Source organism: Rhizophagus irregularis, chromosome 28, assembly GCF_026210795.1.
Source record: "Rhizophagus irregularis chromosome 28, complete sequence".
NCBI lineage: Eukaryota > Fungi > Glomeromycota > Glomeromycetes > Glomerales > Glomeraceae > Rhizophagus > Rhizophagus irregularis.
The window spans coordinates 2,322,399-2,342,794 of NC_089456.1; the positions used below are offsets into that span (position 1 = coordinate 2,322,399).

Below are 20,396 nucleotides of genomic sequence, written 5' to 3' on the forward strand. Positions count from 1 at the left end.
TAAAATTTACACAAGAGTTTAAACCCATATTATTACAAGTCACGTACTGTTTATTTTTGCGTTACATTTTTGTGGCTGTATCGATCATTTTGTTCTTTTCTCTTCTTTTCATTATAAGAATATAAGATGTTTAGTAATAACAATAATACCCATCCTTATGATAACACCCATGATAATCAAGAAAGTATTTCTTATGATAACACCCATGACTATAATAACATCCGTGATAATATTCCTAACAATAATACCCTATTTTATGACGCCTATAAAAATTTTCTTTATGACAACACTCACGAAAGTCTACCACCCACTTATGATAATAATACCTACTATGAAAATCTATCTTATGACGTCAGTTTACCCTATGACACCCTTGAAAATCTATCTTATGATACCTATCTACCTTACGATACACGCGAAAATTTTTCTCACGATGTTATCCTAGATTATGATGTCCCCCACAAAAATCTAAATGAAAACCTATCTGATTGTAATGAAAATCAATCTAATCAAGTAATAAATTTTTTTTTCTTTTATCATTAATTTTGTCTTCTAATAAGCAATCTAATTATTTTGTTTCTAATGTTTGTTAATAGGATTATGAAACAAGTGATAATGAAGATGAATTGGTTGAACTTACAGATTCTTTGGAATTGATTGCTGGATTAACCTTCAACAGCTGGGACGAATTTAAGAGTTGGATTAATAGATTTGCTTTAAAAGAAGGTTTTAGTTATAAAATCAGATCAAGTGAGAAGATTGAAGGCGTGATACGAAGGGTAGCCTATGAATGTATCAAATCAGGTTCAAATACTTCTCAAGTAACTTCTGATCCAACTAAAAGACGCAATGCCAGCTCTTCAAAAACATCATGCCCTTGGAAACTTAATGTTACCTATCCAAAAATAAGTGGTGTTATAAAGATCAATTCTTTTAATAATGAACATAATCACTCACTTACTTCAATAGTTCATGAAATAGCACCGCGATTTCGAAAATTAATGCCTGAAATGCTGGTGGATATTGAAAAGTATGTGATTCAAGGTCGAATGGACTCAGCATCTATTTATCCTTTACTTAAGCATGACTATCCAGATCAACCTATATATAAAAAGGATTTGTATAACGCGGTCTATCAATTTCGTCAAAAAAATAACCCTGGAGATACAGATGCTTCCCAGATGCTTGAACTATTAATGCAATGGAAGGATTCCAATCCACTATGGATTGTGAAACTTCGGCTAGATCCTGTCTCAAGAAAACTAAAATCTCTCTTGTGGATGTCACCTACACAAAAGGAACTATATAACAAATACAATGATGTTACTATTATTGATACCACCTACAATACAAACAGATTTCAAATGATGCTTTGCATCATAGCTGTAGTTGATAACAACTACAAGTCTCGAATTGTTGCAACTGCTATAATTGATGATGAAACACTAAATACATACCGATGGTTATTTGATACTATTCTTACTGAAACAGGTATTTCTCCTGGAGTTATTTTTACTGATTCAGATCCTTCTATGATTCAATCAATTAAAGAAATTTATGTGAATACCAAGCATCTATTGTGCATTTTTCATATTGATTTGAATCTTCGAAAAAAACTCAAGGGAAAATTAGGAAATAAGTTTGAAGAATTTCACCATAAGTTCTATATATGCAGGAATTCTCTTTGTGAAGACCTATTTGAACTTCAATGGAATCAATTGATTGATCAATATCCAGCAGCAGCAAAGTATTTGTCTGATACACTTTATATTAATAAAGAGTCTTGGGCAATACCTTGGATTCATAAAAGATTTACTACTGGAGCACAAAGCACACAGAGAATTGAGTCAATCAACAGACATATACATGATAAAGTTGATCGAGCCACTTCATTATATGATTTACTACTTAGTATCAAAGATTATGTTAGAAATGAAGAACATTTTGAATATTTTGAACTCGAACGAAATGCCATACCTACAATTGGTATGCCAATGCTAAATACAAGATTTTTTGGTTCTGTAGATAATGTCATGAAGGCCTTTTTAACACCTATAATGCTTGGAAAACAAAGATCACAAATGAATCAGTCTGTATGTTATGATATTAATCGAATTACAGAATGGCAAAACTTAATAGATGTAAGTGGTTCTATTAGTGTTGATTATAATAATCTTAAACTAACAATTACCTTATAGGTGGAGATTGATAATGAAGAGATAAGCAATGGAATCAGGGAACAAGAACAAGATGTTCGGCAAATTCTTTTCAAATCCTTGATTAAGAATATACCACCAGAAGCAATCCTAGAAGTATGGTTTGTCCGAGCAACTGGAACTCAAGGAATTGGTCATTATGTGGTTCTGCTTGATGAAGGAACACATTTATGCACTTGCCTTCTCTTGATCAATAAAGGATTAATATGCTGGCATTTTTTTCGAGTCGGTACTTATTCTCAACATGCGGCATTTCACATGAATATTATTCCAAGCCGATGGTACCTAGATATCAATATTCAGTTAGATAATCTTTCTCCTATTTCGGTATGTGGTACACAAACAGAAGATAGAGTAGGAATGGAAAAAAGTATTACCTTTCAACACTTTTTTACATTTCGGGTTGATTCACATGTTTCCAATTTGGCTATAAAATCAACTAAAGCTATTTATGCAGAATTGTTTGGGTTATCAAAGAAAGCTATTGATTGTGCACTTAAAGCCAATATGCAACATGAGTTGATGAATTTACTCAAGTCTTTTATCTATGATACACATAATAAGAATGTTGAAATTCAAGAAACTCAAGAAACCTTTACTGATATTAATAATCCTGCTATTACTAAACATAAAGGACAACCTCCAAAAAGGTTTAAATCTAGTGTAGAAACTTTGGGAAAATGGGTTTTAAAGGATAGTACAAAGGTTAATATGATAATAGACAACGTTATAGTAGAAGAGGAAACAAATAATACAAAAGGGCGAAAATGTGGAAAGTGCAAGCAATATGGACATTATGCGAAGACATGTCAAAATAGTTGTTAGATTATAGCATGTATGCGCACTTTTAATAGTATGTATATGCATGTATGTGCATTTAAATTTTATAATAAAAATAATAAAAAAAAATTTTGCACACAATGAAAATATTATCACATGATACATGTTTAAACGCCTGAAAAAATCAATTTTTTATTAATCACGTGATGCCGTATTTGAGACACCCGTGTATGAATAAAAATTGCCATCTTATAATATACTTAAATTTTAATTTAAATATAATTTAAATATATTTTAAGTATATGGGCAAAAATTAAATATATTAGACATATATTTTAAGATAATTTTAAGTATATTTTAGATATATTAAAAATATATTACAAGTATTTTGCAATTTTTAAATTAAGTATATTTTAAATATATTTTAAGTATATTTTAAGTATAGTACTTTTTATAGGGATTTTTGAATATGACATTATAAATGAAGTGAAAAAAAAGGGTATTTGTATATTACACTTTATTACTATATATTGTGCCCGATTTATATTTTTCGGAATAGTATTATGGTTAAAAAGGTAGTTATGATCTCAGAAATAAACAATTAAATTTTTGAAAAAATGTGTCTATTTCATAACCCTTAATTTCAATTATCTTGTATGGACTGATAAAAAAAATTGGAACTTTTATTTTTGTACCGCTTTAAATACAAATAAATAACGTGAAGTTACAATGGTTTTAACGTCCTGATAGGCTTATGGCACAGATAAGACTTTCATGTTAATTATATATTAAACATAATAACGATTTTTATTTGTTTTTAGAAGTTTTAGAATGTAATAAAATTTTAGAACTTTAAATAAATTTGGTATGATTTAATTTGTTTATTTATTTTATATACAGTATAATTTAAAGTATCGTATTTCCCAAAAATAAGCAACCTTTTTTATTATAAGGTTATTTTTGGGTACAAATATATTTGTTTGAAATCTACAACTTTTTTTTATATTAAGTTGCGCCAAATCATCAATTTATGATCATCTAATTTGTACAAAGATTATACATTATCAGAAATTAAGAAGTGGGAAATCGGGGAAATTGAAACTGACAAATAAGGTAATTAGGATGATAATACTTTTAATGGCAGAATAGACATTGCCAGAATATCATAGGTTTTTCTTTAGTAAACATTATTTTTCAATTATAATTACATTAATAAATTTTACGAGTTGCTTATTTTTGAGCAAATACGGTCCCTATAAAAATGTTTGTCCGATAAATATTCGGAATGGGTCAATTTTCCGGACACTCGCATGCTATTATACAATATTTGTTACCAATATAAGTACAAGAGAAAATTTGATATAATCAATAAGCATAATATGCATAAATTATGATATGTCAAATTACATTATTACCAAACTTAGAATAAAAAATTTACACTTGAATATACTACCGATTTCAAATTTTAAACTCGTAAGTAATAAAAGTTCCTGATAATCTTAATAATAAATTTTATTTATAATAAATAAATATATAAGCAATTTTATATATAAAAAAAAATAATCTAAATGATATTTTTAAATTACTAATAAATGTCTAATCAGATTCCTTTGTAAAATAATACACGTCAATAAGTTCATTGTAGTAACTTTTCACATTAATATTATGCAAACTAAATTCTTTCACTTCATCTTTTAATGAGAATAAATCCTTATCACAACCAAAATCACAATCAATAAAAGCCAAATATTTAACCCTTTTCTTTTCCATAATATGTTCTTTTATAAGAGGTAAAATGCTATTTTGACCTTGTATGATATTCATTATCAACAATTTCTTAATAAATGTATCCTGAGAATTTTTTAGAAATACTTCAAAATCATCTGCTTTAATTTTAAGAACCAAATTTAAATATTCTAATACAGAAGGAAGAGTTTGTCCTAAATTTTGTAATACAATTGAACTAATATGTTCAGTATCATTATATCCAATGATGCTAATAGAAAGATAATTGAGATTATGTTTAATCATTTCAATTAAATTGAATGAAGTAATTTGCCCTTCAAATTCATTAAAATCAAGAAATTTGATATTATTACAATATACTATAAGTAATTCTGACAATTGTCGTTTTAATGATAGGTCATAATTATAATCAAATTTATATCCAAAATTTTCTAAATGACCACCAGATTTTTGAAATAATAATTTTAATGATTCAATTTGTGATATCTCGCTTATAAATAAAGATTTTAATTTGAATGGTTTAGTTAAATTAATAATTTGTTGAATAAAATTATTATTTAAAAAAGAACAATAAACAATATGAATAGATTCTAAAACATTTAATTGATCAAATATTTTATCTAAATTATTTATGCCTTCAAAATTGATGTAATAGAAAATGATTGTATTTAAAGTATTTGAACAATTATAATCTTTTGATAATAATAATGATTGATATAAAGGAAAATTATTATAAGATAATAAAATTTTTTTAAGATATTGATATGAGTTAATTAATTGCAATGTACGATTTTTAATTTCTACTTGTTCATTATAATTGTTATAAAAGTTCAAATTTTTAATATTATGAATGAAATCTGTATTTTGTAAAATTAATTCAAGAATAATATCATAATACATGTTATAAATATTACTTATGATCTCAATTTCAAGAGTATGTAAATTTACTTCATTTTTAATGAAAATTTCAAATAATGACATATAAATTAATCTTTCAAAATTGGATGCAGAAATATTTGAATTTAATTGTAAATATCTATTTTCAGGTTTTAAAGTTCCGACAGCAGTTTCAAACCACTTTTCGACAGAAATAATAACTTTAAATATATTCAAATATTTTATAAAACTAGGATAATTAAAAAATGTATTTGAATGAAATAAATTATCACCAATGTTATACATGCTTAACTTTTTTTTAAGATCATCATTCAAATTATGCAAGTAAGTTTCAATAAATTTATAATTTTTTGTAGGAATTGAAAATGGATTTTCCCATAATAATGGAATCGCTAAACGACACCATAATCTGTTAACTAAAATACATGAATGTAAAGTTGAAAAATCATTTTGGAAATATTTTATAATTTTATATGTTAATTCAGGTAAATCTCCTGAAAAAATTTTTGAACATGACATTGTAAGCGAAGAGAAAGAAAAAAAGGGGGTATTTGTGTATCAAATTTTATTATTATTCTTTATTTATATTAATTTTTTGTTGTCGCACAATTCATGTCTGTGTAACATATTTAGTTTAGTCGCAGTTTTAATTAAAATTACTGCAGATCATTAGACACAAATCCCGAACTGCAAATTTCTTACAATATGAACAATTTGTAAGAGGCCTGCAAACGAAACCCGGCCCTGACCCGGATTCGGATCTGGGTTTGGGCCGACAAACTTTCTTTTAAAATTCACCCGTCCGGGCCGACATGATACCTGGATTTTCGTAATTCCGGCCAAAATTAAATTGGCCAAAGAGTTGGCCAATTTTTTTGTTTTTACAATAAATTGATATAATAATAGTCTGGGCACTTTGGGTTAATTTCCAAATGCGAGCCAGGCCGGGTTGCAAAATAGGAGCCAATGGCGACTTTTGCCAGGCAAACAAAAAGAAGTATTCACCCAGCGTTGAATACTAAAAAATGACCGAGCTTCGACATGAGCAATTGGAGATTGTCGTACTCTTGTATATGAGACAGCCTTGGAGGAATATGGGGACGATACACCTAATGAAATACTAGCAAATTTAGTATATGAATGAATTAGAAGAGACCATATTACATAATACGTAATGGTAATTATTTTTTCGAAAATAAAAATTACGTACCTTATATACAAGAAACCATTTAATTGTCATGGAAGATAACGGTTCAGTTTCAGCAAGCCCTGCTGCCCGGAGCTGAATCCAAATGAACCGTTTTTTATCAAAAATAACTCTGATATAGATACTCTCGTCCTTCATTTGCAGCAATAATTTACCTCTTCGAGGAAGTGCCGTCACTAGCATCACCAATGTGGTTAGTAGATTAATTGGACGTGATTAAAATGTCACATGTTACTACTAACTTAATATATTGGGCCGTTATATTGCATACAAGAAAACAAGATTTACGAAACTAAGCAAAATCTTTCTGTGCCATCGGGAATTTATAACTTATAAATTGATTAAGCTTTTTTATACAAATTTGTTAATAAAAATTATTTCCTATTTTATTACATTATTGTATTACTAATTTTTAAATTTTAAAAAAATTTTTCTAAATATTTTTTTTTACTCATTCCAAATTTAAAAACAATAAAATTTAAATTTTAACTTTTGACTCTTAACTTTTTATCACCTAATCAAGAAAAAGAGGCGTTTAAAGAATAGCATAATCCAACTTCTGAATAATTCCAACAATTAAAATATTATTTATTAATATTAGAAAGAATTTTGATATAAAGTTAAGCATAAGGCAACTTAATGATTTTGCAATAAAATATGGTTGATTATCCATTATTGTCTAAAGAAAGATAATAATTTTGAATAAAGTTTCTATACATTCTAAACAAAAAAAAAACTAAACTTATATCAATTTTTCCAAAATAAAAAAAAAATTTTTTTAAAACTCTCATACATGAAACTAAAATAATTAATATTGCTCTAATACACAACGAAGTACAAGTCTAAAACACATATATCGGTCCTAAAGCCAAGATTACGTTTTATCAACGAACTCAGCAAACTGGTTGATTTACGCGTAATTTATTATATAAATAACCAATAACTGTATCACAATTAAGTACTATTAGTCAAAATAAGTATATTAAAGGGCTTATGGTACGGAATAACTATTACATATATGACTCATAAGACATATATATATTTAATATTACACCAAAATTACTAATTAGGAGTTAGGACTTCACTCTTTTCTTTAGAACTTTACTCTTTTCTTTAGGACTTCACTCCTTTGGTCTTTGGGTTGGGTAAGTATCATTTTATGTTCTTACAAGAGAAAGGAATTCATGTGTACATGGCCCTGTTTGCTAGGCAAAATTATTTTGCTAATGACCAACTGTAGCCTGAGAGAAACTGAGGTTCTAAAGTTGTTTTATGATGAATATTGTGGCAGTATTTAGTGTTTATTGGACTGCATGAGGTACCTCTATGCACCTTGCTCTCTTGCATGATAGTACTTTCTCATAGGGTTTATATGTTTGCCATCATACTAATCCTTTTGTATTTTAGATTCATCTGTTGAATCACATAAATAGAAATTTGAGTATTCTCTTTAGTATCATGAGTACTCTTGGATACCATTCAGCCATTTGGATGGTATTATAGAAGATTTTATGGCTATATTTTGTTGTGATTTGGTAAATATTTAAAATATTTTTATTTTCACAGATAAAAATTATACAAATAACATTATTTAATGTTTAAAATTAGTGCTCTTTTCATTGGGTGGGTTTCTCTTTTCTTTGAAACCTCTCTTTTCTTTCTCTTTTAGGAACTTCACTTTCTTTTTTGGATCCTCTGGGGTGAGTAAGTATCATTTCATGTTCTTACAAGAGAAAGGAATTCATGTGTACATGGTTCTGTTTGCTAGGCAAATTTACATTTTGCTAATGACCAGCTGTAGCCTGAGAGAAACTGAGGTTCTAAAGTTGTTTTATGATGAATATTGTGGCAGTGTTCAGTGGTTTTTGGACTGCATGAGGTACCTCTATGCACCTTGCTCTCTTGCATGATAGTACTTTCTCATAGGGTTTATATGTTTGTCATCATACTAATCCTTTTGTATTTTTCTTAGTATTACCAACCAAAAATTTACAAATATCCAAATTTATAAGTTTAGTAAGGATTAGGATAATTAAAAATATATGTAATCTTTTTTTTCAAAACTGTATTTTTTTTAGTATTAATAAATTAATAAATCTGAATTTAACATAATATCATATTTTTATTGATTGATTCATTATGTTAAGATTAGTTTTTTTACATCCAATAATAACAAAATTTGATTTGATTTTAGATTCAATTTTTATTTTTTTTTAAAAAAAATAATGAAAAAAAAGAAAAAAAAATGTAACTATTTTTTATATATTTAATTAATACAACACTTATTTTTACATAAATTCTAAAAAAAAAACTCATTATTTGTTAAACATTTCAACATTAGTTATCAATAGAATAATTTATTTATAATAAATGATATAATAAAATCAGTTTGGTAATCTAGCTATGCTTTAGTGATATAAGTAAGAAAACAGGAGTAGTCTTAATTAAACAAAAAATATATATGCTAAATAAAATAATAAAACAAAAAAAAAATAAATAAATATTTCTTCTCTTTTTTTTTTGTTTCTTAAAAACATATATATATGAAATTTATTTTTAGTCCAAATTTTGTCCGATTTTAGGTCGACATCGTCAATTTTAACATAATGAGTCGCTACGCTACAAATTTAGATTTAGCCATTCTTTACTAAATTTTTGATACTTTTTATTGATGGAAAGAAAACAATACATGTGAAAAACTCCGCGTGCACTCCTGATATTGTTTGTAACCATTATCATGTTATTGCACAGTATTGGTATGATGCTAATTTGTATGGCCGTTCATTGTTAACAGGAAACTTTTTTGATAAGAAATTTTACAAAAGTTTCAAAAGTTTTGTAGATAAGAAGAATTTTTTAATTATTTATGATTTTATTCATGTCACACTAAGAATTTACTATATGAAAAAAAAATTATCTAAACAATTTCTTCATAGAATTTGACCATGATACACATGACGCCTATCAGCAGTGAAGACCAATTTTTTACTAAAATTCTATGGAATCATTTCTAGATATGATCCGAATAAGTTATTGCTCCATGATTATTATTAGCGCTCTTTCAACAATTTCCTTTTTGAATAATTCCCTAAATTACGTAAATTTTTTGCTTTGTACATGTTAGTTGTAGTCACATGTTGACATGCATATCCTTTTACAATTTGTGGCTTGAAAAGTTCCGTTTTCCTACATCAAGAATATTTTTCAGCGAAAATTTGCGTAAAAGGCGTAAAGCTTGCATAAGTTTGCATCGATGGCGTAAAATTGGCGTATGCAAAATTTCTGATACGATGTAGTGAGTAACAGGAAAAAATATAGATGCATGAATAATCATTTGTAAAAAAAATGCTATTCTTACCAAAAGTTCGTTTTATTGTCGTTTCAAAATGGTTGAAGTTGATGTTAATCATCACACAAGTATGCAACGTAACACAGAATCACAGAACATATTTTTTTGGGCAATCACATGATACTTTAATCTACTTTTGAGAACGTAACACAAAAAGTAGTGTTTTCTCTAAATTTGCTACATTTTTTTTTCGCCACCTTACAGTCCTTACACGATCAACATCAATTCCACCCTAATGGAATTTAAGTTTGACCCAACGTTAAATTAAGATCTAGTCCCGTACTGATTTTGTTTCTTCCCTTTAACAATAAAGAACTTAAATGTAATAATAATACTTTGCCAAAAATTCATATAAGTTTATTGTGCATAGGATAATAACATATATTTTAATGTAAATACTATTACAAATTAATGAACATGATTCGACAAGAAATATAAATTTTGTACAGGAAACATTCAAGAATGGTGTAAAATCGCTCGAAAATTTCGCCGTTAAAAAAAACACAAATCACGTGCAAATTTAACACAAAATTTCAGTTTACAACAAATAAAATTTATATCTCCTCACAAATTAATGAAATAAATAATGCAATCAATACCTTTTTATATGACTGGTATTGTCAAAATTTAATCATTCTTTATGCGTTACGTGTAATAACCTCATGGCAAGATTAAAGAAAAATCTGCCGTACCTGACGAAGAGGAAAAGATATTAAAAGAAACATCAAAAAACAATGAATTAATAATAGAGAATATAACTGCAGATGGAAAAGAAACAGTAACACATGTTGATTTTGAAGAGAGGTTTAGTGAAGATATTATCAGAAATTTCCTTTAAACTTGTATGCTGTTATTCAAAAAATAACAAATTCTTAAAAATATTAAAAAAATTGAATGAATATATATGTTCAGCAATAATTAGATCAATGAACATGATAACTATATTACTACATCATGAAATTTTTAGGTATATGAAACTCCATACATTCCTATACATCCTACATGGATCCACATATTTTAATCTTCGAATTTTGTGGACCTATGGGAACTATTCAGAGATGTGGATTTCCATGTGGATTATAAGTGGAAAAAAATTTCAAATGAAAAGAGTTGGGTATTTCAACTATCTATTAGATGAAAAGGACTGAATACCAAAGCTCAATTTCATTAATAAGGAGATGATGGTAATTAATACAATTAAGTCTAATGAAAATGAAAATAAAAAAAATTGGTTAAAGTGGTTTTAAAAAAAACTAATAAAAAAAAATAAGAAATAAAAGAAAGAAATAATTTATCTTAAAAAGCATATTTTAAAACAGTTTTATGCCTTAAAAAACGGGTTTAAGTAGTAAAAAAAATTAAAAATATAAAAAAGATTTGGCAAAGTCATATGGAACGATGGTTGATCAGGCGCATACATATCGCGTGTTTCCATATTCATTATTAATCGAAAAAATAACGTTACGACAGGTGCCATCAAGATATAAAACTTTAGATAGATTAATAAAAGACATTGCTAATAATACAATAAGTATCATAAAATGGTAAATTTCGCCGGTATTTAATTTTGCATTTATAGTTTGACATTTACTTTTTATAATTTAGTTTTATCATTATGATATTTATTTCAACATATTTATTCCATAATATGTTCAACCATATTTATTAACCTAACATGTTTCGATAATTTTCAGTAAAAAACATATTATAAACTATCTTTGGAAATTTGTTTATTTTCGTTGGAATAATTCTATTTTCAAAATAAATAATATAATTTGTCCAGAGCAAGAGTGAATGACAATTTACTGTACCATATTAGACAAATTTGCAGTAACCCATACAATATTCCTTTCCTCCATTTACTTACATAACTATAATTCCTTTTTTGAATTTAAACGCTCTCCTTATTTTCCTTACATTTGTAATTTCTGTACCGCCATCATAAAATTATAATAAACATATCGTCTCAGACGTCCCAGTCCGACGAGTCCCATTTATCTAAGTTTACAAGATTTAAATCTAATTAGTTATGAGACAATAGTGATATTTCTACAATATACAATCACTAACAATATTAATGACTAATGTAAAATATAAATAAAAATACATACCATGTTGTGGTCTATTTAATAGTTGAGAAATGAAAGAATTTAAAGACCTACTAGTATAAATAGCACCAGGATGTTTTTCAATAAATTGAGGACAAAGCTGTCCAGATCGTGTAAGTATTGATCGTCTTTCCTCAGCTTCAATAAATAATCTCTCAGTTTTATTACGCTTTTTGTACCAATCATCAACAGTTTCTCTAATTTTTCTTATGGAAGGCCTTTTAAAAGGATCGGAATCCCAACAACTTTTCATTAAATTAGCAAAACATTCAGGAGTATCAAATGTAATTTCAGGTCGTTTTCCAACAATAATTTGGCTAATAAGATTAATATCATGCTCAGTGTTGACAAATGGTTTACAACCTGTCGTTAATTCCCACATAATCATACCGAAACTGTATACATCCGAATTTTTTGAGAATAAATCACCTCCAAATATTTCTGGTGCGACATAGGGTATTACTCCATATATTTCATTATACGATGAATTATTTGCTGGTCGTGATAATCCTAAATCTCCAATTACCCATTTCTTATGACCCTTTAATGATAATATATTTCCACTATGAAAATTTCGATGAACAAAATTTTCATTATGAATAGTCTTAAGTCTAGAATAAAAAAAGCAACATCAATAATTAATGTTAGATAATTGTGAATAAATCTAGTTATAAATTTATTTACCCGTCTGAAATTTGACACAAAATAGCTAATTTTGTGGTCCATTTAATATTTGTAAAGTTTTCCCTTAAATAATTATGTAAATTTCCATCACTTGCATATTCCATTATTAACATATAATCTTTTATCTGAGAATCAGGATCTTGCGTAATACCATAATATTTAACGATAAAAGCCGTATTATAACATCGATGGAGTGAATTTATCTAAAATTATGATTTAATTTAATAAGGTATAACGTATAGCGTATAGTATATATATATATATTATAATAATAATTACCTCATTTAAAAAGTGTCTGCTAATATCTTTCGAATTTGAAAATCTTTTTACAGCAACAAAATTATTGGAACAAGTTGCTTTATAAATAGTACCTAATCCTCCTTCTGCAATTATTTCTAAATTATCAATTTTAGAATATGGAATCCATTCTATCGTTTTTTTTGAACAAATATCTTTAAGTTCACATTCAATGAAAGTATATACGTTTAAAGGATCCAAACCTTTATTCATATAACAAGCAATCTTATTATAACTTTGATTATTTGTTTTCATAGAAATAAGATATTCAGCTATAATAGAATTCCCACCGCACATATCTATAAAATCAATGCATATATCTGATACTCTTTTGCATTTTCTACATTTAGTTTGATTTGTAATTCCAAAAATTATGTTTGTTGTTAAACAATGTCTACATCCAACGTAAACTATAAAGCAACTTGAACACCATTTTTGACAATCGGTTAAAAATTTTAGGTTATGATTACAAGCCTTACTTTTATTTGAAGCATCCCACCATGGTAAACAAAGAATAGGAACAGTTGTATCAAAAATTGATTTTATCCATCCAGAATGAATTAGGTAACAATTTGAACACATTTTAAATCCATAAGAAATTTCATCAATTGATTTTCCACATAATTTACAATCCTTTTCCATAAATATATGTTGTATTTTAGTATTAATTTGAACATAATAATTCTTAAAATATGAAATTTCTGAACAAACTTCACACCATTCTTGAATATTTCTTGTAGTAAAATTTATATCTCTTGTCGACTCATGTTTATTACAAGGAGTATTATTTGTAATAATATTTACATCAAAATATTCATTATTATCCACTCTACTTTTAATATACCGTAATAAACATTGTTTACAATATTTCTGTTTATATGAAAGTGTGTCAGAATATTTATCTCCACAATTATAGCAATTAAGTTTTTCGTTATTAAAGGGAAGAAAAAATATCTGTACGGGACTAGATTTTAATTTTGGCGTTGGGTCAAAATAAATTTCATGAGTAAATTCCATTATGTTATTCTATATCCAACAAACTTTTGGTAAGAATAAGAAGGAAATAACTTAACGATATTTATAGTTTATTTATAATTGGAATCATAATAAATATTCTTACTACATCGGGAAATTTTATAATGTAAATGCAAACTTCAAAACTGTGCGACTAGTTACGTAACCAGAAAATCATTCAAAAATGGAAAAGGTTGAAAGAAACACTAAGCAAAAATTTATACGCCCTCATGGAAATAGCTTAATTGGATTAGATCAGCGTAGAAATGTTTCTATAGAATTCTGGCAAAAAAAAAAAAAAAAAATATTTTTTTTTTGCCTTTCATTAAGGTTCACAAATTCGGGTTATTTACTGTTACACAATGTCGGTAATTGTTCTAGAATTTCATAAAATATTAGAAGCTTTTGTCTACTATTGTGATTTTTTTAGTTTCTTTTCATAAAAAGTGTATTTCTTTTAACAGTGATTTCTTACAATACAATTTTAAACACAAATTATTTAATCTAATTTTGTGGCGTAACGATAGTCATTTTTGATGTAGAATTTTTTATTTGGCATATCATAATTGTTACACGTCTTACATTCATTAATTTATCATTACATTAATTGGTTTGGTCGCTTATATTATTCACGAATAACCATATAATATCACATATAAATCTTTGCGCAGAATTTGGCCCACAGATTTTCTCCGGAGCATCGCATTATGATTTATGACAAAGGAATTCTGTGTACATTTAAAAAAAAAAATTAATAAAAGAGTAAATAATTTGAAACGTTGATGATAAATCACATGATGAGAATCTAATAAACATTATTTCATAGATAAAAACTTTGTATTCTCAAGAACTTAGCGATAAAATTGATGACCCGATTAAATTCTTAACTTTAGTTTAATTCGTTTCGATTCCTTTTTTTTTTCTTTAAATCGTTACGAGATTTCGTGTAAAATAGTATTACTACCATTTCCATGGTAATTCCAGCAGTTCCGTCCAGTGACGTGGTTGTGCCTCCAAAGCAATTTATTAAAATGGATTGAAGATAATTTATTTGTGATTTGTATAGTTAAAGCCAAATATTATCGTTATTGAGAAAAAATAAAATTAGACGTTTCTTTCGCTAATTGAATTTGAATAATAGCAAAACCATGTATAAAATATTACTTACTTTTCGTAAACATATTTTTTGTATTAAAGATGAAATTTTATTTTACTTAAAAAATATTCTAAGAAATAATTTTTTCGTACCGTATTATAATACATGAAATAGATATACCGTAATAAAAAAAATCTCAAAAACAAATCGCAAATTTAACAAATCGCAAACTTATTACTTCATCTAAAAGAATAAAGGTAATAAAATTAATACATAAAATAAACCAATGTAATATGTCATGATCATTCCCAAAGTTAACTATGAATATCTGAATTATTAAAAAGCATAATAATTATTTAAATAATATCGTTCCTAATTTAACATAATTTTGTACCAACTCCCATGATCATGATCAAGTTTAATGATGCCAACTTAACTGAAACCAAATGTTAAAATTTATTATAATTGTATAAAGTTTAAATGATCTATGTTTTATTAAAGTTAAAAACAACTTTCGTATACGCATTTGATAACAATACATTGTATTCATTATAGAATAATAACAAAATAATAGGAATTATTAAATAAAAAACTTCTTTACAATAAATATTTTAAAAATTTTTATTTTAACTTATAGTTATATATATAAATAAAAGTAAACAAATCGTTACTATTTGTTGCTGACTTAGCCAAGTTTTTAAAAAACTTGTTGTCACCTGATCACCAACGTTGAGGTGCAACAACATCGATCAGGAGGGAAGAGGGAGGGAAAGGGAAAGGGAAGGGAAAGAGGGAGAGCGAGAGAGGAAAGGGAAAAAATGAGGGAATAAAGGAAGGAAAGGGAAAGAGCGAGGGAATATGGGAATGGGAAAGGAAAGGCAAAGATGTGGGAAAGGAAAGGGAAAGGAAGGGACAGGAGAAAGAGCGAGGGAGGCAAGGAAGGGAAAGAATGACGGGATAAAAGAAAGGGAAGGAAGGGGAAGGGGAAAGAACGAGGGAATAATGGAAGGGAAAGAAAGGAAAAGGGGAGAGCGAGGGATAAGGGAAAGGGAAAGGAAGGAAAGGGAAAGAGCGAGGGAATAAGGGAAAGGGAAAGGAAGGGACAGGGGAAAGAGCGAGGGAATAAGGGAAAGGGAAAGGAAGGGACAGGGGAAAGAGCGAGGGAATAAGGGAAAGGGAAAGGAAGGGACAGGGGAAAGAGCGAGGGAATAAGGGAAAGGGAAAGGAAGGTACAGGGAGGAAAGGAAGGGAAAGAGCGAGGGAATAAGGGAAAGGGAAAGGAAGAGCGAGGGAATAAGGGAAGGGAAAGGAAGGGAAGGGAAAGAGCGAGGGAGGAAAGGAAGGAAAAAAGGGGGAAAGGGAAGGTAAGGGAATGGAAAGAGCGAGGGAGGAAAGGAGGGGAAAGGAGGGGAAAGGGGAAAGAGCCAGGGAGGAAAGGAAAGGGAAGGAAGAGCGAGGGAATAAGGTAAAGGGAAAGAAGGGTAACTGTAAGAGAAGACCTAGCTAATAAAGAGAGGACCTAAAGAAAAGAGAAGACCTATCGGGTAAAGATACATTAGTTTCATCTGATGAGTTACTTATCGAATAATTATTCAAACATGCTCAATCGAAAAATAAAAGAAGACTTAAAGAAAAAAGGGAAGAGAAGGAAAAGGTAGACTTCCACGTCCTGAGAAACGCCTAAAAAAAAAGAAGAAAAACAAACGGATAGTAATATAAAGTATCCCAAGTCGAAGGTCGAAATTAAAAAATTATACTTGCCGCTCCTAAGTTCCTAAGTTTAAAAAAAAAAAAAAGATAAGGATATTGGGTCATATTTATATTATTTACAGTATGTTATATACTCATGAGTCATGACAAAAACCACATTAAGATTAAGTGTGTGTTACACGTCATTATGGACAAATATTTGCATGAATAACTTTTATTCGTATGAAAATGTTGTGTCGTGTAATGCTCGAGTTTAAATACTGTGCATTGCTTGGGGTCCTGTAACAGTTTCTCAATGTAGGACTTGTAAATATTTTTTACTGTAACAACAAATTTTGTTAAGGTTTCATAATGATTTTGTTCCTTTTTACCAAGATAAAAGTACTTTAAAGTAGTGCCTCGACCCGTATCCGGATCAATCCGGATTGATCCGGATTTTTTTTTTTTTCGGATATCCGGATTTTCACGGTTTTCATCCGGATTATAAACCGGATGAAAAATATCCGGTTTGACCCGGAATCCGGATGAAATTTTTTTATTATTTTTTTTTTAATTAATAATGATTTTGCTGATCCTATATCTAAATTATATTATGGCTAATTATTTTTGCGCCTAATACCAATTTTTTTATTAAAATTTATTAAATTTATATTTGTTATATTAAACTTTTTAATACAGTAAGTTTAAGAAGATTTTTCAATTATAATTTATTTATTGAAGTTTGTATCAGATTTGTTTATTTAAATTTATACATTAACAAATAACAAATAATTTTAGATTTCACATTCAAACGTTCAAAAGAAAAAAAACTTTATATTATTTTTGTTACAACAAAATAATAATTATTGTTTTAAATGAAAAATTGTTCAATATTATAAATTTATATAATTATAACAACTTTTTTTAAAAGTTAAAACTAGTGTTATATAATTTGATTCAAATGATTCTTTAATTTTTGAAAGAAGAAACAAATCCTTAAAAAATTGCCTTACTAACCCAACACATCTATTTATAGTAATCTTTAGCTGTATATAAAAATATCTTGTTTAAAATTTCATAATTAGTTAATTTACAAAGAAATGTTAAACAATATTCTGAGACAATGCTGAAATAATATGAAATTGTTTTAAAGAAAAGTATTTAATGAAATTGGAATTATGTAAATTTCGTGGTCTTGGATAATTTTGGCCAAATTTGTAATTCTGGCCGAAATTAACATCACGTGACACCGAAAAATAGTTTAGCCACCGGGCAAAAAATTTTTTATCGGCTGGCATGAAAATTTAATGTTACACAATTTGTAATTCTGGCCGGCGTTATGAATTCTGGCCAGAATTATTGCCGATCATTTGTAAATCCAATCCGGTTTCCGGTTTCTATCCGGATTATCTGATCCGGATTCAAAATCCGGGTCAATCCGGATATAATCCGGATTTTTTTTTTGTGTAATCCGGATGACGGTTTTCATCCGGGTCGAAGCACTACTTTAAAGTTCTTTGTTACTATCACGTGACTAAACCGGAACAATAACACAAAGACATTTGTTAATTGTTATTGAATGATGCAATTTGTGGCGCAAGACCCGGTGATCCGGGCAAAAGTATCCGGCTATCCCTTTTTTGTGATAGTCTTGACGCACGAAAATCTCCGATTTTTCTTTTCATGCCTTTTCATGCTTTAATAAAAGAATAAGATAAAAACATGATAAACATGTTATTAAAAAAATCGCTTTATTTCATTTTATTTCGTGGTTCGTCATCGAAACCATTGTCCTTGTTAATTTGAAAATGTTTTTGTTAGAAAAATAATATGAAAATTTTGTTTGTTTTATTGTTAATAAAATGTTTTTGTCGATGTGTTTTGTTTGCAATTTTGCGGTGTGTTTTGTTCGTAATTTTGCGATAACTGCTAAATTATAAATACTCCCCTTTGAATTCGCATTTTTCAAAAAAAAAAATCATCTCATATTTTTTTTTAATAATAATATTAAAAAAAATATATAATAATATAAACAATATATTTCCTATATCATCTTTAAGTTCTTCACAAAAATGCAAAATTCCATCAGTCGCTCAATCATTTCGACCACTATGGAAATTCCAAAACATGTTGTTATTGGTAAATTGATTGGTCGTAGAGGACGTAAAATAAAACCTATTGAAAAGGGGACTGGTACACACATTCTCATTACAACAGAAGATAATCTTCGACAAATTGAAATTAGAATAAATAGAGATGTTAAAGATAAAAATGAAAATATTTCACCTGGGGAGAGGATCAATGAAGCAATATGTCAAGTAGACAAGTTAATAGAAGATATTGAAATGAGAAATCGAAGAAAAGATATAGAAAAAGAGGGAAAAAATGGTAGAATTTCAGATAATCGTAATCAACAACACGCTACACCAAGAAATCATAAAAATAACGATCCGAAGGAAAAAAGAAAAAGGCCTAAGCGAAGAGTTCCACATACGACACAAGTAAGATTTTTTAAAAATATATGAATTTGTTTATATTTTGATCTGATAATTCTTTTTAATATAAATATTCTTTATCACAAAATAAGGAAAATGTTAGGACTGTAAATCGCACGAATTACAATCAATCTAATTAATCCGACGAACTAGCACTCCATCGCGGAAGTCATAGCCTTTTTTTCTTTTAATTTTATTATCATTTTTATTTTTTTTTCATTTTATTATAAGTATTTTATAGAAATAGAATAAAATTTATTATTATTATTATTATTATTATTATAAATGTTTTTTTCTTCTTGTAAACAGAACGAAAAAATTAAATCTTTAGATTCTTGTAACTCTCCCGCACAACAAAAAAATAAATAGACCGAAATTTTTTTCATATATAAATCACAAAATTTTTGTGTAAAAATTCATATTGGATTTTTTACATGTATAAAATAAGACCCAGTCTCACATTTTTTTTTAAAAAAAAATTAAAAAAATTAAAAAATTATGTTTTGAAGATCTAAAATTTTATTTGTCCGGTCTTAGGTTCATTCATTTAAATAAGCTGCTTCCAACGAATAACTTCATTTTTCATTCCCTCTCTCTCCTCTTCCATCCCCAATTTTCTTAGTCTTACGAAACTACTTTCCAGTATTTGTCCTCAAGATAATAATCGTACGGTTACATATGATTTAATTTTATAGCATCGGATAGACTATATACTGTAAATTATTTATTACTGTTGTTAGTAATATTATGATTATTAAAAGTATTTCCTTGTAAAAATTTTAATAATCTTTATCCATATTAAAATAAAATTTTTTAAA

General features: G+C 27.7%; 4 protein-coding genes across 4 annotated transcripts; 2 read left to right on the forward strand and 2 right to left on the reverse strand.

The window, feature by feature from the left end:
* Nucleotides 1-4,592: 4,592 nt before the first annotated feature.
* Nucleotides 4,593-6,158, reverse strand: OCT59_019146 (uncharacterized protein; the record flags this gene model as incomplete). The annotated part of the gene is made up of 1 exon (XM_025324761.1): nucleotides 4,593-6,158. One exon carries the CDS (start codon nucleotides 6,156-6,158, stop codon nucleotides 4,593-4,595), a length of 1,566 nt encoding a protein of 521 aa, XP_025184551.1.
* A 5,750-nt stretch (nucleotides 6,159-11,908) lies between these two features.
* On the reverse strand, nucleotides 11,909-14,301 carry OCT59_019147 (uncharacterized protein; the record flags this gene model as incomplete). The annotated part of the gene is made up of 5 exons (XM_066135829.1): nucleotides 11,909-12,193; nucleotides 12,307-12,472; nucleotides 12,830-12,914; nucleotides 12,988-13,190; nucleotides 13,267-14,301. 5 exons carry the CDS (start codon nucleotides 14,299-14,301, stop codon nucleotides 12,162-12,164), a joined length of 1,521 nt encoding a protein of 506 aa, XP_066005084.1. The 3' UTR covers nucleotides 11,909-12,161.
* A 1,951-nt stretch (nucleotides 14,302-16,252) lies between these two features.
* OCT59_019148 (uncharacterized protein) lies at nucleotides 16,253-16,477 on the forward strand (the record flags this gene model as incomplete). The annotated part of the gene is made up of 1 exon (XM_066135830.1): nucleotides 16,253-16,477. The coding sequence occupies one exon, from the start codon at nucleotides 16,253-16,255 to the stop codon at nucleotides 16,475-16,477; it is 225 nt and encodes a 74-aa protein (XP_066005085.1).
* Nucleotides 16,478-19,155: 2,678 nt separating this feature from the next.
* On the forward strand, nucleotides 19,156-19,718 carry OCT59_019149 (uncharacterized protein; the record flags this gene model as incomplete). Its single annotated transcript, XM_066135832.1, has 2 exons — nucleotides 19,156-19,584; nucleotides 19,671-19,718. The coding sequence occupies 2 exons, from the start codon at nucleotides 19,156-19,158 to the stop codon at nucleotides 19,716-19,718; spliced, it is 477 nt and encodes a 158-aa protein (XP_066005086.1).
* Nucleotides 19,719-20,396: the final 678 nt, after the last annotated feature.